The sequence below is a fragment of the Cnephaeus nilssonii genome, assembly GCF_951640355.1.
Source record: "Cnephaeus nilssonii genome assembly, chromosome: 7".
Classification (NCBI taxonomy): domain Eukaryota; kingdom Metazoa; phylum Chordata; class Mammalia; order Chiroptera; family Vespertilionidae; genus Cnephaeus; species Cnephaeus nilssonii.
In genome coordinates, this window is record NC_137078.1 from 100,786,499 (window position 1) to 100,811,415 (window position 24,917).

The 24,917-nt window shown below is 66.1% G+C and overlaps 1 protein-coding gene across 4 annotated transcripts in view; it reads right to left on the reverse strand.

The window, feature by feature from the left end:
• Positions 1-24,917, reverse strand: part of KCNAB2 (potassium voltage-gated channel subfamily A regulatory beta subunit 2) — a 65,541-nt gene that overhangs the window by 10,623 nt on the left and 30,001 nt on the right. For 2 of the 4 annotated variants that reach the window (XM_079777564.1, XM_079777563.1), the window contains 7 exons: positions 9,572-9,615; positions 8,847-8,884; positions 6,885-6,964; positions 4,217-4,261; positions 2,458-2,502; positions 1,338-1,381; positions 602-688 (listed from right to left, as the gene is read on the reverse strand). In XM_079777564.1, the coding sequence (XP_079633690.1) occupies positions 602-688; positions 1,338-1,381; positions 2,458-2,502; positions 4,217-4,261; positions 6,885-6,964; positions 8,847-8,884; positions 9,572-9,615 (383 nt within the window). Of the gene's footprint in view, positions 1-601; positions 689-1,337; positions 1,382-2,457; positions 2,503-4,216; positions 4,262-6,884; positions 6,965-8,846; positions 8,885-9,571; positions 9,616-15,269; positions 18,575-19,097; positions 21,352-24,917 lie in introns of those variants that run through there. The other 2 variants (XM_079777566.1, XM_079777565.1) reach the window with 2 other exon arrangements.

Genomic DNA, 24,917 nt, shown 5'->3' on the forward strand with positions numbered 1-24,917 from the left:
GCAGAACACGCGTTGTTAGAAAGCCCGCGCGCATATACACACACGCATGCGCACACGGTGTGTATATATACATGTCAACAAATGAAGGAAAAGTAACCGAACACGACCTAATTTCCCAAGCCCCCGAAGCAGGAAAGCACGTGAAGAGGGTCCGAAGCAGGGGGTTGGGGGAGCTGGGAGGGGGCGATGCGGAGGCGAAAGAGTAATTAAGGCCTAAGAAACCAAAACCGCTCTGCGAAGCCCTGGCGCCTCTTCTCCTCTAAGGGACCGAGCGAGAGCGGAGGCCTCGGGGAAGGCGATGGAGAGAAGGAGCGGGTGCAACGAGCCATGGTCTGTGCTGCGAACTCTCAGCAGCCGGGAGGAGAGAGCATGCGCAGCCCTGAGCCCAGGACGGGGACCCGCGGTGGATTAGGCGTGGACCCCGGTGCGCCAGGTGCCCCGGCTGGGGGGAGCCTGGGGCTGAGCTCAGGCCTCCCTGCCCGCTCTCTCCACCCCAAAGGCCTGGCCTCCCCTCCCCGCCGGCCTGGGTGCCCCGTGGGGCCCGTGCCGAGGCCCTCAGGCCCCAGGGTGGGGCCTCGGGGCCGGCCGGTGGAGAACCCACCTTCCATGGGCGTGTTGGGGTCCGGGCGGTTGGCAAACACCACGTCCACGTACTCGAGCTGCAGCCGCTCCAGCGAGGCCTTCAGACCTGGGGGGCGGCGGAGGGCCGCTCACAGACTGCCTGGGCCGTGGCCCGCGCCGGAGGGGGAAGGGACGAGGCGGGCGGCTGGGGGGCGGGGAGGCCAGGGGAGAAAGCCAATGCCCTGTGCTGGGATGTGGGGGGACCGTCCCCGGTCTCCCGTGGCCCGTGGGGTGACACGGAGGGCGGGGCAGGTCATGTGGCGTCCCCGCACCCAAGGCCGAGGGCGTCTGAGACGCACCAGTCGTGACCCTGCACCCGGCAGGGGTGGAGTGGGTGCGGGGCTGGGGGCAGGGTGGCAAGCCCCCCCCCCGTCCCCTGGCTGTTGTGGATGGACGTGAACGTGGACAGAAAGGCAGGGAGACACTGGGAATACAGATGGCCGCGCTAGCGCCCCGTCCCTGTGCTCCGCGTGCCGGGCCCCTCGGGCCGTGTCTGACGTCCACCCTCGCCTGGTGCTCCCCATTCCCGGCGCCACGGCGGTGCGCGCCCTGAGCCGCCAGCCCAGGGCGACAGGCCCCGCCCTGCCCACACCCCTGCCCCTCCCTCGGGACCCGGACTGGGGGGGGGCAGAGCTCCGGGTGTCCCCAGGCCTGGGCCCTGTGCTCATCGGGAGGGGAGGGGGCGCACCCTCAGTTCTGCACCCAGGGGGCCTCACCTTCGATGATGTGCTTCCGGGAGAGGCCCCTCTCGGTCTCCGCTCTGGAAAACAGGCCCCGGCAAGAGGGCAGGCGGTGGGGGGAGGTGTTGGTGATGCAGACGTTAGGCAGAAAGGGAAGGCGCAGGCGGTGGGGAAGGTGGTGATGATGCAGATGTTAGGCAGAAAGGCAGGGAGCAGGCGGTTTGGGGAAGGTGATGATGCAGATGTTAGGCAGAAAGGCAGGGGCAAGCGGTTGTGGGGAAGGTGGTGATGATGCAGACGTTAGGCAGAAAGGCAGGGCAGCAGGCAGCACTTCGGGGTTGAAACCAGGAGGCACCGGGGCGCTCCCACAGGCGTGGCGGGCTGGGGGTGGGGTGGGGGAGGGGGAGGCCCAGGCTGCTCCTGGCCGTCCTGGGGTGGGGGTGGCTGTGGGCGGGGGGGGTGTTCCCTGTTTTTCAATTTGCTCTTCTGTTTGGCATGGTTTTTTTTTTTTAAAGATTAAGAATGAACCATATCCCGGTCAGGGCACAGGTCCGGGTTGTGGGCTCGATCCCCGGTGGGGGGCGTGCAGGAGGCAGCCGATCAATGACTCTCTCTGATTACTCTCTCCCTCTCCCTTCCTCTCTGACATCAATAAACACATATTTTAAAAAATGAGCCATATTTGTAATTCCCATGAAGCTGGCTTGGTCCAGCCCCAGAGAGAACAGGGACGAGTCCCGGAGGCGGGGGCGGGGGGGTGGGGGTGGTGGTTGTGGCCCAGGGAAGGTAGGGTGGTTTGGACAGGACAGTTCACCAATTATCTGTTTCCCAGAATTTTTAGAATGCTGCCTTTGTGATCAGCAAAAAAGGACAAACCCACGAACGCAAACATAAATGTGAGACAAGGTTTGAAGAAAGACAGACTCAGCCGAAGCCGCTTTTCGGGAACTTGACCTCCCTTTGTAGGGACGGGCGCCAGCCAGGGCAGACCGCGGCACCAAAGCCCGCCCACCCTCGTCGGCACCAGGGGACTGAGCAGCAAGGGCCTGGCTCCTGCCCCGCCCCCCCCCCCCCCCAGCCCGGGGCCGCCTCAGTCAGGGGAGTGGGCTGGGCTCAGGGCTGCGGCCGCTGGACCTGCCGCCGGAGCATCACCTACTTTCCTCCCCAGAAGATCTTGGTGGTGATGACCAGGCTGGACCGTCTGTGGACAGAGCAGGAGGAGGGGTGTTACTGCACGTGGTCCCTCTGGGGTCCTCCCACCCTTCTCATCGGGGAGCACTGGGTGGAGTGGGGTGCCCGTCATTCAATGTCCTCGCTGTGTCGAGCCTGGACCCTGGGTTCCGAGTGGCGTCAGGAGACAACCCGTGGATGTAACTAGCCACGTGGATGCAACTCCCCGACCTGGACCCACGGGTCGGGCATGGGGCCCAGGGAGACGGCCCAGAGGAGGGGCATGTTTGGTAGAGGGGTCTCGGGAGAATGAGGGGGGACACAGCTCAGGGGATGGGAAGCAGGTGGAGGGAGGGTTGGGAACAGAGACTCAGGAGACAACCCGTGGATGTAACTAGCCACGTGGATGCAACTCCCCGACCTGGACCCACGGGTCGGGGCCACGGAAGGCTCAGGGGCCAAGGGCGGCAGGAGCCAAGGGCGGCGGGACCCGGGCCACGCATCCCGTTGACACTGCAGCAGGAGAGCTGTGGGACGCTGGGGGGGCCATTGAGGGAGGGAGGCTGGGGCTCAGGGGGCTCGGGATGCTGGCTGGGCGCTGAGAGCCCGGGGTGGGGCGGGGGAAGGTATGCTGTTTTCCTGCTTTAAGTCTCCCTGAGCCAAACGGGGACCCGCGCCTGTCCTGGAGGGGCGGGAGAGGGTGAGTGACCCCGAGGCCGTGCCCGCCCCCAGGGCCGCTCGGGACACAGGTCCTCAAAGCCACAAGCGCGGGCACAGCGTCCCCCGCGGGCGGGCGGTGACCCCGATTCTCCTGTCTCCACCCGAGACACAATCGGGACTGGCTACCGCGAGCGATCTCCGTTCCTTAGGGACCAGGAGGGACTTCCTTTGGGATCAGTTAGAGCCACAAAGACACACTTGGGTGGGGCGTCAGCCGTGCGTTTGGGGCCGGAGGGGAGGCCGGCTTTGCAGCAGCGGCTGGAGTTCCTGGAAACCGAGCCGCTCGGCCACCGGCCGTGTCTGCCCCTGATGGAGCCGGGGCTGCGGCGGGGGCCCCTGACCTGCTCCCCGGGGCCCAGCTGGGGGGGTGGGTTGCGGGTCCTGAGGTGAAGGCGGTCTAAGAGCCACCACTTCCCAGGTGAGTGGGGTGTGAAGGCCGGGCCTGGCTGGGTGGTGTCTGAGCCTGGGGTCAGCCCAACCAGGAGGTGGGACAGAGGTCCTGTCCGGGGGGACTGCACCCTCTCCTCTCGGACCACCCCGCGGCACCAGGGCCAGCTCTGCTTGGCCTCACCCGGTCAACCTTGCCCCGGGACCCCGGCCCTCCTCACCGCGTCAGGGGGAGAGCAGATGGGGTGTGCGGGCCCCCATGGCTCCCTCTCCAGCAGAGACGCCGACCTGGGAGGACGGAATTTGGCACCCCACCTCGCCACAGCCCCTGGCTCCTTGGGGGCGGCACCCCCTGTGGGAACCCCGCTCCCTGGAGAAAGCTCGGGGCTGCCTCGTTCCGGGACATCCTCCCCTCCCCCGAGAGAGGGATGCTGGGACGTGCAGGTCTGAGAGGGACGACGATGAGACCCCCCGGGCACTGCCCTGGCGACAGGACGGGGCAGGGGGACCGAGCCACGCTCGCCCGCCCAATCCCAGCCCAGAGCCGCCGCCTCTCACGGAGCCCCCTCCCCTCCCTGCTCCCCTCCCCGCACCCCGTGTGGGCCCTGGACACCGACCACAGAGAGAGCAGGCACTACCTCCATCCCTTCTTCTTAATGATGCTCCCGAGAACCACCTCAGCCCTGCAAAGAAGGCCAGACACGGAGATGTCGTTACCGCGCACAGCACCCCCGCCCCGCCCACCGTGACAGCCGGCACCGGTCCCCGAGGGGAAGGGCACAGGCCAGGAGCCAGGAGGCCCCCGGCTCGGGCAGCTCATCCAGGGACAGGCGTGGCTGCTGCGCCCCACGAAGGGGCGTGGCACGTGGCCCTGCGCCTGTCCGGGCCGTAGGGCTCTGACCCTTGCCGGAAGGAGCCGGAGTCCCGGAGAGAAGGCCAGCGGCCCCCGGCCCCCCGGCCACGGGCAGTTCACGGGAAGACCCTGCCACGTGACATGGCCAAGTTTCCAGACAAGAAGGGCTTTCTGTGTGTTGGTTAATCCTCACTCGAGGATATTTTCCCATTGATTTTTAGCGAGTTGAAGGGAGGAGGGAGGGAAAGGGGGGAGAGAGAGAGAGAGAAACATCGATGTGAGAGAGACACATTCACTAGTTGCCTTCTACACAGGCCCCTCAGGCCAGGGATGGACGTTCGACCCAGGTCCGTGTCCTGGTCTGGGAATCGAACCCAAGACCCTTCGGGGTGTGGGTGACGCTCTAACCACTGAGACACAGTGGCCAGGGCCAGACAGGCATGTTTTTACAAGTTAAATTATTCATCTTGTTTTCAGAGACAACCGACAGGAACCCAGGGCCAGGGCGGGGTTCCGGCAGAGCGCCAGCAGGCGTGCATGTGCGTGCACGCATGTGTGCACGCGTGTGCATGTCCGTGTATGTGTGTGCATGCTCCTCTGGTTTCCTGCGTTTGGATGAGACAGACGCCCTGCTGGCCCGTCCGCCCTGTCTGGCGTCCCTCAGGGCCTGCACCAAACTCGGGCGCCCGGCCTCATGGGCACTGTTCCGGCCCACGCGGCGCAGCAGTGACGGACTCTCGACTTTAGGTTTTGACTTTTGAGGACATTTTGCTGGCAGCAGAGTTCCTGAGTGAAAGCAGGCCGGGGCGGGGGGGGGGGGGGGGGGCTGACCGTGCGCAGCGCTCCCTTCAATGGACGCGCTGAGTCACGCACTCAGGGGTAATGGGCTCTCGCTGGCAAGCTGCTTGGCAGAGTCTGAAAGCTCTCCGCTCGCGGTCAGGATGCGCAGAAAGGCACTCAGCCCGCCTCCTCCTCAGCCCGGGGCCCTCCCTGTGGGACAAAGGTCAGGAAAGGGCGGGGAGAGAAGCAGCCTGGGCCTGGCTCACGGGCACTGAGACAGGGTTAGCCAAAGCCTGCTGCCCGTGCCGTGGACCTGGTAAGGTTGGCGCCGTCCGGCAGGGCACAGAAGCCCTGCCCCTCTGGGAAGCGTCCAAATTAGCATCAGCATGAGAGGGGGGACTCAGCAAGCTACGCTACTGGCACCTGGTTAGCGAGAGGGACGGCGCCGGGCCCCCGCCCCTGGAGCCGCCTGGCAGCCCCGCCCCGGGCAGTCCTCCCAGCCTGTCCCTTGGCGCAGCGCCCGCTTCCCGTGTGGGTGGCTGCGGGCACTGAGGCCCGGATGGGGGTGAGTGGGCAGGTTCAGAGGCCGGGGGCGTGGAGGGCAGGACGGGGGCGGTGGGCTCCAGGCGCAGCGACAGCCCCCGGAAGCTGCTCCCCGAGACCTCGGCCTCCTGGAGGCCCCGCGGCGCCGGGACCCGGGGTGCTAGTCCCGAGCTGCCCAGCCTGGTGTCCCTTCACCGGGGGTGGAGATGGCGCAGTGTGGCTGCCGTGAGGTGTGTGTACAGGGGCCGGGCCGTCTGCAGGAGGCGGCACAGAGCTGCCCACAGCCTGGTGCAGGGCAGGTGCAGGCTGCAGCACGGCCTCCGCATGGGCATCCCCACCCCGGCCTTAGGCAGCCCCTCGGTCTGGACAGCGTCTCACTGTGATGGGCAGCGGCTGCCCGCTTGGAGGGGTTGGGAGGGGCAGTGAGCTGCTGACGGGGGTTGGGGGAGGTTGGGGGTCCCAGTGGAGGCCCCCGGGCTGTGAGATCCTCAGACCCTGGGCCAGGACTTGGGTCGCGGCCCCGCTGCTGTGGCCCGTGCAGGCTGCGGAGATACCCCGAGCCTGGCTGCAGGTGCCGCCCGGAGGGAGGGGCGGAGGGAGGGGACAGAGCCAGCAGATGACTTCACAGCAAAGCCGACTTTGACTTTGGAAACCCGAGGCAGGCCAGGCGGAGAGCGGGTGATTTGATTACAGCCCGGCCCGAAGCCCAGGCCGCAGCCTTGGCCCAGCAGGGCTGTTACATAATGGAGGAGCGAGCCCGCTGCCAAGAGGGAAGTGCTTCCTGCTGGCCGGCTCCTGCCCGCCTCCCGCGGCCCCGGCTGCGCCGTTAGGAGGTGAAGATGTCGGGAGAGGGGGGCCCGGGCACGGCGGAGAGCCGGTGGCAGCTTCATCTCGGCCTCGCCGGCACGGCGGCGTTGGCACGAGGGGCTGAGGTGGCCGAGGTGTGTGAGCACGTGGGGAGGTCAGCAAGTGACCCGTGTCCCAGCGTTCTGCGACCCAGGCGCCAGGAAAACGACCCGCCCTGGAGCCGTTTAGAGCTCAGAGACGCGGGCAGAGGGGGAGGCGCACGAGGGTCGCAGGAAAAGGGGGACCCGTGGCCACACCCCTTTCCCACGAGGAGAGACACGTACTTGCCCGCCGCGTAGACTTCCGCCGTGTCGAAGAGGTTGATCCCGTTGTCGTAGGCCAAGGTCATGAGCTGCTCTGCCATCTGAAACGAGAAGCGGGGGCTGCTGGCAGGCGGCTCTGTCCTGCCAGCCGGGGGTGCCCAGAGGCCCGGGGGTGCCCAGAGGCCCAGGCCCCACACCGGGTAACCCTAACAGGCCTCTGCTCGGCATTCCTGGGCACGCGCCTGCCTTCAGACACGGGCTCGGCAGGCAGCAGGGAGTTGCAGGCGGCCGCTCCTCAGGAACGCCCAGTGGGCCTGGCCGCCTGGCAGTGCCCGCCTTCCTCCGCAGCCCAGGCCGGGCCCTGCTTCCTGGTGGCACCAACCCCCCCGGCTCAGACCCCGCAGGCGGCCAGCTGGAGACTAACCCCGGGCATTCTTCCCCCGAACGCAGGGAGGTGGGCCCCTGGGGCTCGACATGTTGGTGTTTTGGACACGACCGGGCAGACTGAGCTCGGAAATGCCCCTTGCTCCTGTGCGCGATCGTGTCGCCTGCCAGGACCTCTCGGGCCCTGAGTCTGTCATCTGTTGTGTCCGCGGTCCTCCCAGCTTCCTGTCCTCTGGAAACAACTCCCAGTGTCGCTGTACATGTCACTGTCCCCGATGAAGACATGTGGGGGGGGGGGGGGAGCAGTGGGCTGCCACCGGGACGTGAAGGGAGACCTACTGGCTGGTCACCACGGCCAGGTCTCCGTCTCTCCCACGGGGACGTCGCGGGCAGTGCAGAGTGCCCTGGGAATGAGGTCACCCGCCTGCGAGGTCAGAGCCACCGCGGCAGGGGAAGAGGCGAGGCAGGCGTGACCTGTTCCCGTGGCCCACGTGGGCTCGGGGCTCCCGCTTCCAGTCGAAGCGCTCAGACCAGTTTGGTGGCCGGAGACAAGAGGTCCCGGTGCCTTCAAAACGCCCACCTTCCCCCTCCCCACCCCCCGGGACCGCCGAGACCCAGACCCTATCAGCAAGTGCAAAGAATGATCGAACCTGCTGCTGTCGCAACAAGAAAAAGGAACAGAAACACCAATTAGGCCCGGCCGGCGTGGCTCGGGGGTTGAGCGTCGACCTATGAACCAGGAGATTGTGGTTCCATTCCGGTCGGGGCACATGCCTGGGTTGTGGGCTCGATCCCCAGCAGGGGGCGTGTAGGAGGCAGCCAATCAATGATTCTCTCTCATCATTGATGTTTCTCTCTCTTTCCCTCTCCCCTCCTCTCTGAAATCAATAAAAATACATTTAAAAAACACACACCAAGTGCCTGCATCAGGGTTTTGACGGAAGCAGACCCTTTGCTATGAAAACGAAGCCAGCAATCACGGCTAACAAGGTCGCAGGGGAAGTCACGGATTACTTTTTAAATGCAACCTTTCCGACGGCGAGGAAGGCAAATGGGAAGATGCCTCTCCTGCAGCGGCCGGAGCTCCGAGCAAAGGCCCCTGTCCTCCCTTCCCAGACACCCACTCACTGCCCGGGGGGCGGGGGCACAGCGGCCTGGGGACGCACCGTCCCCTCCACACAGACCCGGAGACGCTGCTCGGCCCTCCTCTTGCAGCAAAACTATCGGGACCTGCGGCTCAGCGGCCTCGGCAGGCTGTGCTGAGGTTTCGCACTCACGCGGGCTCTGCAGGGGCCGCTGGGAGCGGCACTGGCTCAGCTTGGAAAGCCTGCCCTGGTTTTCCTGGCACGCCGCAGGACGACTGAGTTTCTGGGGCCTGCGGACTGGCTGAGCCCCCGGGCACCTGGCTGCTGTGTGGTGCCACCGCTGCGGCTCACCCTTCCCGCCGGGCACAGGGCCGGGCACAGGGCCGGGCACAGGAGGCCGAGGGAAGCTGTGGCGGCTGCTGGGACCAAGGCCTCACTGGGCATTTAGCAGGCATCACCACCTGCCTCGGGGGCTGCCCTCGCTGGGGCCTGGCGGGGGCGGGGCCCGTCTCACCTCGTCGGTGATCTGGCCTCCGAAGGTCACCCATGTTCCTGGAAGGAGACACACAGGGTCAGGTCAGAGAGCCTCCGGGGAAGTGGGTTCTCCCCTCCCGGGTGCTGGGGCCTCAGGCTGCAGGGCCCAGGGGACGGCCACAGGCCACCGCGCCACCCCGCTCTGTGGTGAGCGTGTCCTTGGCGTGTGTGGACACCCGAACTTCAAACTGAGAGGACAGTCAGTGCCCAGAGCAGGCAGCGGGCTGTGGGGCTTTGAAACGCTCCTTGGGGCTCAAGCTAAAGTGGCTGCTGTTCCAGGGACGGGCTGCAGGCGGCGGGACAGGGGGCAGGTCCCCACTCCTGCTGGCCGGGGTGTGTGTGCGCGTGCATGCACATGTGTGTGTGTGTGTATGTGCACGTGTGTGCGCGCACGTGTGTATGTGCACGTGTGTGCACGTGTGTGTATGTGCACATGTGTGTGTGTGTGTGTGTGTGTGTGTGGGAGGCGCATTGTGTGTGCACCACGGAGGTGGGGGACAGCGTGACCCGGGAACGGAGCTCACAGCTTGGGAAAGGAAAAGGCTGTCACTCCACCCCGTCCTCTCCCAGGCACCCCGTTACCATGGTAACAGGTACACACCCATCCTGGCTCTGGGGGCAGCTCCCACCCCTGGGGGTGGTCCCCTTCAGCCCTCCCACAGCCCTGCTTCCCTGGTGGCTCTGGACCCAGGGGCCCCCACTCACCCAGCCCCAGGCAGGAGACCCGCAGGCCCGACTTGCCCAGGTTCCTGAAAGACAAACGCGGGTCAGTTCTCAGCAGCCGGGCAGGGCCCGCCGGCCAGGCTCCGCCCCCCCATTCCCAGGGGCTCCCCCAGCCCCGACCTTTCCCAGGGGCTCCCCCAGCCCCAACCTTCCCCAGGGGCTCCCCCAGCCCTGACCTTCCCCAGGGGCTCCCCCAGCCCCGACCTTTCCCACTGCAGCTCCCCCAACGCCCATTGTTCCAAGAGCCGGCTCCCTGCCCCCCCATCCAACGCTGTTGGAGGCTCTGACACCAAGGGGGACCTTCAGAGAGAGGCCAGCTGCTGGCTGCCCCTCGGGGTAAAGGGCCACTGTCGCCGCCCCACGTGCACACCGGGCTCAGCGCGGGGCTGGGACAGGCCACGCTGGTGGCCACGCTGGTGACCACAGGGCCACCGCAGAGGGAAAATGGAACGTCGCGACTCGTTTCCCGGCTGAAACGAGATGGACGCGGCCTGTGGCGCCGGCCGCGGGGTCCCCCCGGAATGACCTCTTCCCCCTTCGTCGTGTCACACCTGCGGTTTTGTCTTCACTCCGTCCTCCGAGCAGCGGAGCGGAAGTCAGCCCCGCGGCCCGGGCCACGTCCCCCTGCAGCAGGAGCGGGGCTGCCGGTCCTGCTGGGCTGAGCCGCTGGCTCTGTGTGACCCCCAGGCAGCCGGCTCCAGGATACGCCCCCCCCCCCCCCCCGCCCGCCACGAGGCACGCCCCCCATTACTGGGGACACGGGATGTGAGCTGCCAGGTGGTGGTTGGTAAGTGGCAGCTGGTGACCCCACAGCTGGGCCCGGACCATCCGGTGCCACGCCCCTTCCCGGCGGGATCCCGATGCCAGGAGCCTGGTCCTGGGACCAGCCCGGGGGCGACCCCTCCAGGCGGCGGGAAGTCAGAGAAACGCGGAGGCGCTGCGGTGAGCCCCCGCCTCCTTCCCCGAGGGCTACCCCACTTCTAACTTCAGCGGGTGCCGTGTCCTCAGCTTCTCTCTCCAGGCCCGAGCCTGCCCTGCCCATCTCTGACAGGGTCCACGCTGACCCTCCGCAGCCTCGGTTTCCCTGGTTACAAGACCTGGGCCCCACGCCCTTCACAGGCGGTCCGTGGCGAGGTGTGGATGCCATAACCTTGTGACGGCGTGGAAACAGTCTAAGGCGCCACCAAACGTACGGCGCTTCGAAGTCGCTGGCATCCTTGTCACGTTTCCCACGAAAACCAGCCCGGCTGCCGCGGCTGCCCCGTGGGCTGGGCCGGCCTGCGCGAGGACGCCCTGGCGCTGGCTTCTCTGTGGGGAGGCGGGCGCGTCGGGCAGAGGCTCCGCAGCTGGAGCTCAAATCCTGGCCCCACCTCATGGCCGAGCGCCCTGGGCCCGAGGCCTCCGCCTGCGCATCTGCAGGCTGGCTCCCCACGCTGCCTCCCTCGGGGCGGCCAGGAGGCCCCGAGCTGGCACGTGCCCGGGCACCGCGCACAGGACGCTGACTCTGCACGTGCCGGTTCCACGACAGACAGCACGGAGCGCGGACGCGGCCTTCTCCCTCACACGGACCAATCAAATGGGCTTCACGCTGCAGGTGTTCAGAGGGGATGGCGGCTGCCTCGTCTTTTCCTATAAATCGTGACGTAACCCAATGGCATCGCTCGTATGTGCCAATCCAGAGCAACCCGCACTGTGACTGCTGGACAGAGAGGCTCAATCTCCCACGCCCTCCGCCCCCGGCACTCGGTCCGGCCAGGTGTGCTCCGAGTTGAGGTCACGCTCCCCGCGTGAGCGGGAAAGCAGGTGTGGCGAGAAATTGGGCCCCTGCTCGGAAGCAGTCTGGTAACGAAACCAAAAGAACCGAAGGCTCCGATCAGCGGTTCTTACCAGTTTTGGGGGCACAGACCCCTTTGAGAAAGCCCTTCCCGGACGTGGGCACGTACATGGGGACCTCAGAACCTTGTCTGCGACGCCCAGGTGTTCAGAGCCCGGCCCCTGGGCTAGGTGAGTCCAGGTGCTGGAGTGGGACCCGGCGCCAGCCCGTGCTACGTACTCAGGGAGGACACAGAACACGGCCGAGCCCACCTGTGTCTGCGGCTGCAGACGGCACGGCCGCTCGCCCACCAGGCAGGCCGAGTTTCCTCCCTCGCCGGGCAGCCTCCGGCGCACGGCTCTCCCCCCACCGCCCACGGGAATAATTTAGCAAAAGTAGGACGCACGTGATGCCAGGGTTACCCGCTCACGGCGCCTCCCAGTGAAAACGATGGCGTTAGCTCTGCCAGCCGCTGCCAGGCCTCGGGAGAAGAAATGAGAAGGGACAGGGCTCCGGGCTGAAAGCTGCATAAACCCCTGCCCCGTGGGGGTGGGGCCCTCGACACACCACCACGTCGTCTGGACCACGGCTGGTGACATGCTGCCGCTCGAAACTTGCAAGACACAAAGCCATTTCCTACAGACGCTTCTCCCCTGATGATAACGTGACACAGTGACAGAACAGTTGGCTAAGCCCGGCCGGTGCAGCTCGGGGGCTGAGCATCGACCTGTGAACCAGGAGGTCAGGACTGGATTCCGGTCAGGGCACAGGGTCGGGTTGCGGATTTGATTCCCAGCGGGGGCAGTGCAGGAGACAGCCAATCGATGTTGATGTTTCTCTCATCGATGTTTCTATCTCCTTCTCCCTTCCTCTCTTTCTAAAATCAATAAAAACATGTTTTAAATAGTTGGCTAAATCTCTAAGCCCAGATAACGTTGGTCTCCGCTAATTTGGCTCTTTCTCTCCTGTGGTCTGGGAAAAACACTGCTGAGGGCTCTCGGCTTTAACCTTCGCCAAGAGAGGCGCCGAGGGCCAGCGCCGAGGTCACGTGGCCATCAGGTGCCGGGAACCGCTGAACACTGCGCCCAGGTTCTGGGCAGTTACAGACGCTTTAAAAATAGTCCAGGCCCTTCCTTCGGCCATCTGGGCGGAGGGCCAACGCGTGGTCGGTGGGAGCAGCGTGGCTCTGAGGAGCCGGTTCGATGGCGAGGGGACCGGGACGTTTTCCGGTCAATGCGGTGACTGCCCGTCAGCAGGTCTGCCTGCTCAGACTCCAGGCTCCCTAAGGTGGGCCTGGCAGGGGCGGGGCCCCCAGGGCGTAACTCGGGGTGAGATCGAAGGCCCTGGGCAGACTCAGGACCTCACTGGCTCCCCCCTTACTCCCGGGCTTGACTCCCACTTTGCACTGAGCGCCTGGGCCTTCTGGCAGGGGCGGGGCCCCTGTGCTGGCCACACACCTTCAGTTCCCGCACACGACAGCGTGGCTGGAGGCTGGCCGGGATCACGCCCTGGCAGGGGTCAGCTTCCTGAGGAGGTCAGGTGGGGGCAGAGTGGGGATCTCACATCCTGCAGCCCCTGCACCCTGGCTGTGGCCCTCGGACAATCGTATGGAGCAACCCCAGGGGCAGGTGGTTGTGGGGCAGGAACCCTGTGGGGCAGGAACCCTGTGAGGCAAGAACCCTGTGGGGCAGATGCCCTGTTAAGCAGGAACCCTGTGGGGCAGGAACTCCATGGGGCAGGAACTCTGTGGGGCAGGAACCCCGTGGGGCAGATGCCCCGTTAAGCAGGAACCCCGTGGGGCAGATGCCCTGTTAAGCAGGAACCCTGTGGGGCAGGTTCCCATGAGGCAGGAACCCCATGCTTAGCAAGGGGGCCCCGTGGTTTGAGTTCTGACTTCCATTTCAGCTGCTATGAGACACCCACAGAGGATGAACTCACCTCCCCTCCTGCACCCCAAGTGCAGCTCTCCCGCCGGCCACACGTAAGGACAGATGGGTCCTGGGTTAGGAAGTAGTGGAGCTAGGATCTGAGCCCAGGTCCTCAGAATGCAACGGCCCAGCCCAATGAGCACCTCTGTCCCTTTACTGCCTGGCCGTCCTGCCTCCAGCAGGTGTATACATGCACATGTGCCCACGGATGCACATGCAGGTGCACCCAGGTGCACACATGCACACACAGGAGCCCAAAGGTGCACGCACAGGCGCACACATGTGCACACACGTACACACACAGGAGCACACAGGTGCACACAGGTGCACACACAGGGGCACAAATGTGCACACAGGTGCACACACAGGGGCACAAATGTGCACACACGTACACACACAGGACCACACACAGGAGCACACAGTCACCTTGAGCACTCAGGCTCAGATCTACTCCTCAGTGGGCTGAGGCTCTCGGGAGGGAAATCACGTTCATGGCCACTCCTTCCACCCACACAGCGCTTTGTATTTTTAGAACCGGCCCTCGGAGCATAGCGGGATGGACTCAAAGATGGCCGGGGTGACAGGTATCAGTGAAACGGTGTGTCCTGTTTACTCTGAGCTTTTGATCCCCACTCAACAGGAACTGAGCCCCCAGAGCTTCCAGACTGGAGGGTCCACCCTGGGTGGTCCTCCCTGAGCTCAGAGGGTCAGGCCGCCCCCAGGACCCGGGAGGAGGGCCAGGGGCACAGACGCCGAAGGACTCGGTGGTTCCAGCACTCACCTCCAGGGGGCGCAGGACTACGACCTGGTGCCTTCGCATCAGGTCCCACTTGGAGGCCCTGGTTGTGGGGAGGGTTAATCTCTGCACCTCGGCTGTCAGGACCGGCCCCTCACTTTCGAGTTGCCACCAGCCCAGCCACCCCCTGAAACGCAGCAGGAGCCTCTGTGGCCTTTCGGGGCCGCGGGAGCATCTGATCACGGAGAGGACTGGCAGCACTTTCCCGCGGAACCCGGGAGCCAGCGCCTGCCCGGCCTTCCCGGTTTCCGCAGGTGGACTGTGCGGGCTCTCCCTCCCCCCCCAGGAACGCTGTTCTCCACCAATAAGGCTCCGGCAGAGAGGCGCACGGGGAGTCAGGAAGGCCAGGCCCGCAGCAGGGTGCCCACGACCCTGCCCCCGGCGCCCTTTGCACAAAGCTGGGCCCCCCTTTCCACCGGGGCTAGCCCACCGAGCATCTGGGCACGAGCCTGGGTGGAGCGGTGGGGTGCAATGCAAGGGGTGGCAGGAGGGTCCCTGCCCCCCAACTGTCTCCACGAACAGGACACAGTGGGAGCCTGCAGCCCTGGGGGCCTGCGCCCGAGCAGAGGGACACGTGACCGCCAGTGTCCTCACCAAGGGGCTGAGCCCCCGCAGGACCCCCCAGAGGCGGCTCCGAGCCCCGGGACGACAGTCCTGCCGGGGGTCTGGCTCAGGCCGGGGAGGGAACATTAATTCCACCCCATGGTCACCGGGTAGTCCCGGACCATCACACCAACGCTTGTCACCGTGGCCCGGCTGCAAAGACCTCGGACCACCCGCGGGCCCTGTGTCCCGGTGGGGTGGGGTGTGGGGGGGGGAGGGGCCTGTGGCCAGGGCCCGGGGTTCCTGGGAAGAGGAAGCATCACCGGATCACAGTCTGACACTGAGGGCGTGGCGATGGTACCCCCACCCCCCCCAGGAACAGACAGGCCCCCAGACACCCCCTCTCCCTGCGTCGTGAAGAAACGGGGGGCTGGCCCAGCCTCCCTGTTACTTCCCCCCCACCTGCCACGGCTCCCAGAGCCCCCTCCTGGCCTCTGAGCTCGCAAACCACCCCAGTCCGCTGGGATCTGCACGTTTACCGGCACTCCCAGCCGGGGTGGGGGAGGGCACCCCGCCCGCAGAGCCATCCACGCCTCCTACCTATACTTCATCCCCGGCTGCTTCCCGCCGGCGTCACTGACGCTTGGGTGGCTCTGCACCGACAGCTGTCCCAGGCTCCGGGCCACCATGGCCACAGCGCGGAAGCGGCCGCGGGTCCCCAGGCTGGGGCTGCTGGCGGCCGGCCGGCCCAGCCGCTCGTCGGGGCCCCGGCCCTTGAGGCCATGCTCGGAGCACACGAAGGACACCTGCATGCTGGGGGGTGCTGGCCCTCAGCTCCGGGGCGCCTCCCCCCGCCTTCCGGGCTCCGAAGTCATCGGCTCCTTCTCGGACGAGAGACTTTCTCCCCGAAGGCGGAGGAGCTGCGAGGCCTTCCTTCAGGAGACCGCCGGCACGGACGCCGTGCACCTTCCGGCCAGGGACTCGGATCTCCAGCGGTGCTGGGGAGACTTCTCACCTCTTCCTCGGTCCCTCCTCCGCCCTCACCCTCTGGCTCTGGCTGCCCGGCCCCCCAGTGTCCAGCGGGCTGGGCTGCCAGTTACTCCTGACCAATGAGCGACACTGGAGCCTCTGACGGGAGGGGGGCGGGCCCCTCGTGGGCCGCGGGCGGGCGGAGGCCAGGGCTCCGGGAGCAGCTGCCGTGCAGGCTTCCCCGAGTCTCCCGGGAGGGCGCCTGGCGCTCAGCTCCCGGGGCCGCACACCGAGGGGCTGGGACTCCCACCAGGTCCATCGGAGGAGGGCGGGAGGCTCAGGAGGCACCGGCCGATTCATTATTAACGAGGTGACTGCACAAGCCGAGACTTCTCTGCCTGGCCAAGGCGGTGGCGGCACAGGCTGCTCCAGGCTGACGGCCGCCCGGCCAGGACGGGGAGAGGCAGGCAGCGCAGCCAGTGGGCGGCTGAGCTCACAGCGGCTCCGGCGGCACCATCTGCTCCTGGTCCTTGCCCAGGCCAGTGGGGCCTCCCCCGGGGCTTGGCGCAAGAAGCCAGATGCCCAGACGCGAAGGAGAAAGCCCGCTCCGCCTGGGTGATGGTGCCACTGGGCTCAGGGGCCGGAGAGCCGGGAAGTGCCAGCACTGACTTGGTGCTCAGGCCTCAGCAGGTGCCACAAACACTCAGCGAGTGAGTGAGTGAGTGGATAGACCCTCCCATGCCACCCTCCCTTCCCACCCTCACGCTCACCCCTACGGGGTTCCTGAAACCCAGGGAGCTGTCCCTGTCGGCGGGAAGGCTTTGCCCTCTGACCCCCAGCGTGACGCTGCCCCTGCGGGTGGGCCTCGCCAAAGCCACGTCTGTGTGCTCTATGCCCTCGGGAGGGGCTGGCAAAGGGCGTGACCGAGGCAGGGGCAGGGGCAGCCCACGCTCCGCTAACCCTCCGTGGATCCCAGGTGCGCGTCCTGCCCTCTCTGGGGCTTCACTTCCAATGACAAAGTGAGGGGCGTGGCCCTCCCAGCTCGGGCCCCGGACACCTTCTGCTCCTGCTGGCCGCACCCTCAGCTCTGACAGGGCCCAGGGAAGACCCACCCAGGGGGGTGTGCACGCTGGCGGCTGAGCGTGCTCCCAGCCCTGGCCCTGCCTTTTGACACAGACGTTCGGACTAAGACGGCATTGGGTGCTGGGCTCCCTGCGTGTGAGCTGGGCAGCTCGGGGCGGCGACTTCCCTCCCAGCCCCAGTGGTCTCGGGGTCCAGCGCAGATCACAAAGGTGCGGTCAGATCGCGCCTGCAGAGCGCTCACACGGGGCCTGGCCCTCCGGAAGGGCTCACGGATGGCGTGCGCCCCGTGGGCCTCCAGCGTAGAGGGGCTTTCTGGAGGTGCGAGTCCGTGTCGGCCCCGGTGGGAGATTCTCCCATCCCTCCCCACGGGTGAGTGTACCCCTTCATCCTCCCCAGGGACACGGGCCTGACGTGGCAGCGGGAGCCGCTCCCTGAGGGTGGGACCCTGACCCACCTGGGGGACAGAGGGGCTGGGAGGGCAGAGCTGGTGCCTTTGCCAAGAAGGCCCTGGCAGGTCTCAGATGCCACCTACCGAGGCCAGGGAGGGGCGCCCCAGGACCCGCCTGTGCACGTGGCCCCGGGGGTCGGGGGAGGCGCCCCAGGACCCGCCTGTCCACGTGGCCCCGGGGGTCGGGGGAGGTGGATGGCAGCCTGCGGTGCTGACCCTTCACCAGCTCAGCCCTCCACGAGCTGGACCCTGCACGCAGGACCACACGCCCTGTCTGCCGGAGCCCCCAGGCCTGGAGAGCTGCAGATGACAAAGGCCCTGCCCCTGGCCCTGCCCCCGGCTCGGGTGCTCCTCGGCCCTGCAGGGCTGCTCAGCACCCGGCCAGGCCACCAGGGGAGCTCGCTCCACATGCAGGTCCCTGGGCCCCACTCAGGCCTACGAGCTGGTGGTTCTGGGGCTGGGCCTGGGGAGCTGTATTTCATCAAGGGCTTTGAGAGGTGCTATCCACTTTTCTGAGCTCTGGCAAGGTACTGGGCCCCACAGGGCTGCCATCTAATGGAGTGCTGTTTCTTTGAGCCACAAGCACATGTCAAACAATGAGCCGGAGGCCCAAACCCACCGCCCCAAGGAGAAGACGCTAACGCGCCGGGGCTGGCCTCTGCTCCGCTCTGCTCCCGGGAGACCAGCCAGGTAACCCCGGGCCCGAGTGAGGCCGCAGCAGAGGTCAAATGCAGGTCACCCGGTGGAATCTGAACGCCCATAAGCAGCGGCTCACTTTTTAGTAAAAGTTCGTCCCAAACATCTCGGGGGACGTACTTACACTAAAAAAAAGAAAAAAGAAATCAATTTGTTGCTTATTTGAAATTCAAGTGTACATGGGCATCTTGTGCTTTAATTTGCTAAATCTGGCAACGGTACACAGACTGGGCGGCAGGAGTGGCGGGGGGGGGGGGGGTCCCTTCTGGCCGCCGACTGGCTCTGGCGAGGGCTTGTCCCCGGGAAGCACAGGAATAAAGCCGCACGGATGCAATTTAGAAAGGAACACGCAAACCCCGGGGCTGGCCGCTCGCTGAGGCCCAAGTGGGCCGGCCGGGTGCTGTCCCAGGTGCTGATTTCAGAGACCAGCGAGCTAGCCAGGATGTCCTCCCGAGCCCCCCGCACGCCCGTCACCCGGAGGACACAGGGACCGTGAAGCCCCAGCCTTCGCTACGAGAGTCACAGCAACCCACCCAGAGGCCACCTGCGGAGGGCCGCTGCCCGCGAGGATGCAAAGGAGGGCGCACAGCCTTGCCCCCAGGACCCCCCCCCCCCCCCCGGGTTTCGGAGCCAGGATGGGTTTGTCGTTGGAGCGGATGATTGAGCCTTTTCACTCATCTGTGCCATCACCCCAGCAATGACTCTGTCCCAGCGACGCTGCCGAAGACAAATGGGAGCGCGGGCGCGTCTCCCCCTTTTCTCTAGAAACCGCATCCCCTCGTCACCCACAATGTCCCACACGCAGTGCCTGTCTCTGGAGGACAGGGCTGCACAGTCCCCCACTTTCCTCTGCCACGTTTCTACGTGGTTGGAATTAAAAAAAAAATCCTCACCCGAGGATATTTTTTCCACTGGTTTTTAGAGTGGAAGGGAGGGAGGAGGGGGAGAGGGAGAGAAACATCAATGTGAGACAGACACATCGATAGGTTGCCTTCTGCTCGCGCCCCTGGGCCGGGGATCGAACCTGCAACCGAGGTACGTGCCCTTGACCAGGCATGGAACCCGCAGGTCGACGCTCTAACCACTGAGCACACTGGCCAGGGCATGGTTGGAATTTTTAAACACAAGATGTTTACTGCAGCGCACACCAGAGCCGTTACCCGGGTTGCCTGGGCTGCCGCCGTGTCTGCCCCCTGCCGTGTCCCGGTGCTTCCCGCCGCGCCGGCCCTTACCGGTACTTCATGCCTGTGCGCCGGGCGGTGCAGCCGTCCAGCGAGAGGCCGTGCATGCGGAGGAAGCTCTCCATGTTCCGGGCCTGGGCGGCCGCCCGCACCTCCCGCAGCCGCTGCAGCTCCAGGGCGTCGGTCTGGCGCACGGGGTGCAGGGCCCAGTCCGAGTGGCACCTGCTGCTCACGCTCCTCAGGCTCTCGCTGTACGTCATGGACAACATGGTCCCGCCCGGGAGCCGCCGCTGTCCGGACGGGAAAGGCCCAGTGGCGCCGGGTCAGCGAGGGCCGCTGTCCTCACTGCCCTCGCCGGACGCTGGCGCCGGGGCAGGGCGGCTGCAGAGACGCATCCTCCAACGAGAGCGGCCACCAGGCTGTGGGGACGGGCCTGGTCCCCGCGGTAAACACCCCTTGGGTGAGAGTCTCTGTCCTCCAGGCTGCGTGACCGATGGCTCTGGCTGAGCACCCCCGCCCCCGTCCCCCACACTGTGAGGCAAGCCCCATGAAGCTGCGTTCCAGGCGGGCGCACTCAGACTGCTCCAGGTGGAACTGGGGCACAGAGCATGCAGCTAGCCGGAGCCCCAAAGCCAAAGACACGGCAGCACCGCGCCCCCCGGAGGCGCTGCCGGGCAAGACCAGGGGAAGGCCGTGCCTGGGCAGCAGCAGAAGCGCACCTGTCGCGAGGCAAACGCCCGTGTGACCATGCACCTGCCCATCACACGCGTGGGAAGGGAGAGCCATCCACGCACACGCTCTGGACGCACCAGCAGCGCCCTCGGGGCTCCCCGCTCTGTGGTCACTAAGGATGTCACCATCCGCGAATTCTTGCAACAGAGACTGAGCGGAGGCGTGTGAGGGAGAGTGATGGGGTAGGTTTGTTAGGGACATTTCAAAGCTTACATGTTAAAAACCGTGCTGCGCGGCCACCCTAATGATGATGGTGCGCCCTCGGAAAGAAAAACAACTTGAGTGCCCGTCCGCAGGGAAGCAGGAGTGAATGTCCATCAGCAGGACATCACATCCCACATCACACGGGAACTCGTGGGCCTCCGAGGGCGAGGCGTCCCGCACGACGGACATACAGTGATTTCTGCGAGCGGGTTACGGCAACGGGGAGATTCACGGACGCAGCGAGGGCGGCAGCCCAGGGCACACCTCCTGGCTCTGCCTCCACCCAGCGGCATTGCTGACCGGTAACGAGGACATGGTCACCGGGGTCAGGGCGGTCTGCAATCTGGGAGTGCCCCCTGCACCTGCCAGCCCTCGCCCCAACCCCGATGCCAGCCCAGTGGCCCCAGCAGCGTCGCCATCACCAAGGAGAGATGGGCCGGCTGCAGAGCGGGACCCTGGAGCCCAGCCTGGGAGCTGGAGGCCCTGGCACTGCCCTGCCTCTGTCTTCCCCAAGGGAGACAAGTTCGGTTTTCCCCGGGGAGGGCTGCGCGGCTGCTGCTCGGTCCCCGGGCGGAGGTGCGCTGGAGCCAGCCCGTCATGGGCGAGCCCACCCTTCCCGCTGAGATTCTTCTCCACGGCACGCGCCGCCCCCGATGTGCCAGGCTTCTCCGAGCACCTTGCTTGCTGCATCTGCTGACCTGAAGGTCAGGAGGGCGGGGACTCTCCTGCCCACTTTCACCACTGCGTGCTCGGTGCCCCGGCATCGACTGGGCGTTTCCCTGGCAGTGCCCACAGCACCTGGCAGAGCTGGGCGGCTCCCTGATGCAGACCCAGGCAGGGGGACGGGGTGGGGTAGGCTCAGATCCACGGGGAGAAGGGCCTGCAGGGCTCATGGCCTCCGATACCCCCAAGGGTTGGGACTGGGGTCACTGCTGGAGGCTAAGGCAGGCGGGGATGCCCCCGGTACGAAAAGCACCCCCTTCCAGGAGCATCACTCTGGGCAGGAGAGGGGCTGGGGGTCCCAGGGTCGGGTCCGTCTTAGCAAAGGCACCCGCTCCCGCCCTTCCTCCCTCCTCCAAGTGCTCGCAGGACGGCGTCAGGCGGCTGCCTCGGAGGCGGCTGTGTGGCCCGCGGCCAGCCCTGGCTTCCCTGGGGCCCGTGTCCCCAGTGGGCAGGCTGCTGCTGCAGGGGCACCTCCCCCAAACAGGCCCAGCCAGGCCGAGATCAATAGCCATTAGCTTTCAAGACCTTTCCCACAAAACAGCACCCCGAGCTGGTGTGGCTCCAGAAATCTAGCCACGATCCCGCAGCTGGGCTGGCAGGTGGCTACTACGTGCCCAGGTTCTGGACAGGGCAGCCCTGTCACCCGCTCCGTGCGACCCAGGCCACACCTGACCGCTCCAAGCCTCAGTCTTCAGGTCTGTGAAGTGGGGCCATCAGGGCCTCTTGCACAGGCTGCCCCGGGCTGCACAGGCCCGGCCCGGACAGCTGGGCAGGGGCTGGTGTTGCCGTGGGAACCCACCTTGGACAGGGAGGTGGCCGCCAGCAACCTGGGATATGACACCAGCTATGAGTGGCGTGGGGACAAAAATACACACAACAGGGTGGAGGGCACAGGCCGGGCAGGCAGGGCCGGCCTCTCTAGAAGGCACACCTGAACACGGGCTTGCGTGATCCGAGGGCGCCGTGCGGGTACCGAACGTGGCTGGGAAACGTTTGCCTGGACCAAATGTGGGCGCCAACATCACCCGCCTGGCCGGGAGCACCCGCTCCTCGGGAGATGCGTGCAGGGCGGGTGTGGCCAGCTCGGGCCGGGGTGCTGGGGGGGCGGTAGGGTGCGGGTGAGCATGGCAGCCCCGGGCAAAGGTGCAGGGGTGAGGAGCTGGCACCCAGGAGGGGGTCAGCGGCCAGAGGGCCAAGCACCGCGGAGAACGTGGGGGGAGACCCTGGAGGGAGGCGTGGCCCGTGAAGTCTCCTCTGGCCCCGGTGCCGCTGGTTTGGGGGGACAGAGTGGCTCCTGCCTCCTCACGCGGGGCTCCCTCTGAAGGCCAGCGAGCAGGGTTGGGTCCTTGGATAAAGGGGGGCCCGGGAAGAATCCTTGGGGCTCCGGCCAGCCCCCTCGCTTCTCAGAACTCAAAAGCGCTGACTTCCCCCTCCCCTGCCCCCTCCTGCACCCCATCCCAGGAAAAATCAGCCCCTCTCAGCAGCCATTGCTAATAGCCACTGCCCTACAGGCCCTCCCGGAGCTGGGCCCCCCTTTGGAAATCTTTCCTGTGGAGGCCAGGGCCCGGAGGAGCTTGTAAGTGAGCCCGGGACCTGGGCAGAGGGGGAGGCCGACACTGGCCTCACTGAGCCGGCGGGGTCACGTGGCCTCGGCCTCCAGGAGCCTCCACACGGGATGTCTGAACTCCGGTCTGTTTACCGAAAGCCACCAAAGCAGGGGGTTTGGAAGGAGCCCCAGAGGTCTCTTTTGAACGCGACATCCCTCTCCCTATCGGAGGAACCAGCCACAGTTCCTGAAAGCAGAGTGCGAGGGGAGCGGCGTCCGGAGTGGCCCGGCAATGCGTGGCGTGGGCACGGCGGCGTCGGGGCAGAAACAAAACCACTTTGCTCGTGAGCCGTCAGCAAGCCAAGGCGCAGCCAAGCAGCCGGCCTGCTGTGGTGCGTGCCCCAGACAGCCCCCAGCGTCCTATGCCCTTCCCGGGAAAACGGAAAATGCAGAACCTCCCGGGCGAGCCCACGGTGAGAGCCCACGGGGAGAGCCCACGGGGAGAGCCGACACCCGGGCCTCCCTGGACGGGCAGGTCTGGGAGCAAGCAGGCGCCAGCACCGAGCCCCCGCCTCCCCCCAGCTCACCCCACGGCCACCCAGGGCCAGCTTTGGGGGAGGTTTTGGGCTTTGAAAAAACATAGCGGGTCTGATTTCCAATCAGCCGGATGCACCCTGAACACCACCCCTCGTTATTCTGTCCCCGGATGCTCGTCCGCAGGCGGCACCCGAAGCAGGCGCTGCCCCGACCCGGAGGGAAGGCCGCTCACCTCTCTGGCGCCTGCTGGTTGGGAAGGACACCCCGCTGAGGAGCAGCGGCTCTCAGGGTCTGCAGGCAGCTCGCTCGCTCACTCGCTCGTTAGGGAGTGTCGCTGCGGAGCGCCTGAGGCAGCTGGCGAACGAGGCGCGGCCCCCAGGGGTCGGCTGGGAGGCAGCAAGTCCATTAGTCCTATTAGGGCGTTTGTCTCGGAAACAGGCTGAATTATTCAGGAGGCCTCAGCCCCTGAACGCCCGCCCGGGAAGTGCAGCTCTGCGGTGCCGCCGGCCCGGCCGACTCGGTGCTGGGGCTGGCGGGGGGCACCAGCCGGGGTCCTGCCATTGCCTCGGGCCACCCCTGCCTCCACTGCCCCCTATGGCCAGGGACACGACCCTGGGGACCGGGGTGGGAAGGACCCAGGTGCACAGCCCCGTCCCCCTCTCATCCCTGGCTGTGTCTGCAGGAGGGGAGCTGGGTCCCCGTGGCATGGGACCCACACCCTTATTCAAGGGGCTGAGGTCTGAGGAGCCCTCCCTTCCACTGGGATGCGCCCAGATTGGTACCCAGTATCGGTGAATGGCCGGAAGGTTCCGGAAGCCTGCTGCTGGACACCACTCGGCCTCTCCCGCAGGGAGGGGCACAGGGACCCTTCCTCACAGCGCGCGTCCTGCCCTGGGTTTGGGAAATGCTTCGAGGCTGAGCTCTGGGGGGAAGCTATGCGGAGCCCCTGTTCCAGGGTCATGACCCCAGGGTGCTGTGGAGAGCGGCTCAGCGTTCGGATAGGTTCAAACCTGGGACTAAGCAGAGGGCACGGTCCTCTCGTGGCAAAGCCACATGCAAGTCCCAGCACAATTACAGCCAAAGGCTGTGGCTGTGAGCGTGAACCTGTGGTCCGAACCTGAGGCCCCACGTGGCTGAGCGACACGGGCTGTGAGAGGCGCAGCAAGAAAACAAAGCTTGACCAGGTGCCTGTAACTGAGTCGGTTCGAAACCCGCGAGAACGCTGTAAACATCTTGACCGCGCCCTTCCTTGGCCTCGGGGAATCTGCTATAAAGTAAAGACTCCGCTGGCAGGCCGTGGGCTGTCGCTCGCTCTCCATCAGAGAGGACAGCGTCCCACCCAGACCCAGCTTCTTCTCTTGTCTGTCTTTTCTAATTCTTCACCGCCCCCCCTCAGGCTCACCCATGGCGGTGCTGGCGCGGCACAGGGTGCCAAAAGGTCTCAGCGTGACATCACTTTCCGGAGAACAGGACAGAGGCTGAGCTGCTTACCCTGACACACCTGCCAACAGCATGGCGCCACCAGCCTGCAGGTGGGGTGGGGGTGGGGGTGGGGAGAGGGAATCAGGGCCCCAGGCCCCCGGCCCCAAGGACAAAGCACATGGAAGGTGAGTGCATGGCCCTCGAGGACACGCGGTGACTGGCGTGTTATCTCCTGGGAAGGCCTCAGTTACGGACGTGAGGTGGTTTTTCTCAAAGGCCCGAGTCCACTACGTCCCTCACGTGTCCCCTGGGCAGGAGGCGGCCCTGGGCCTCACTGGTGATTGGCTGTCATCGGCCAACATGCTTCGAAGGAGGACTGTCTCCTTCCCCCAGGCCACTGCTGCTCTCTGTCTTGGCTGACCAGCCCATGGGCGAGCTCCAGACACCCTGTTCCTGTGCCGCGCCCCCTCCCTCCCTCCCTCCCTCTTCCCGGGCTCCTGCCCTTCCCCCTCTCTCCTGGTCGCCCACATCCAGCCTCTCTCCCCACCGTCTTATTCCCTGTAGCGGAGCCGGATCCTGCCCGGCTCAAACACCGCCATGGCTCCCCAGGGCCCCATGAATGCAGCCCAGCTCCTCCCTCCCAGGCCCCATCTGCCTCTAGTCTTGTCCCACGCTGTCCCATCCCTGATGGCCCGTCGGTGAAGCCA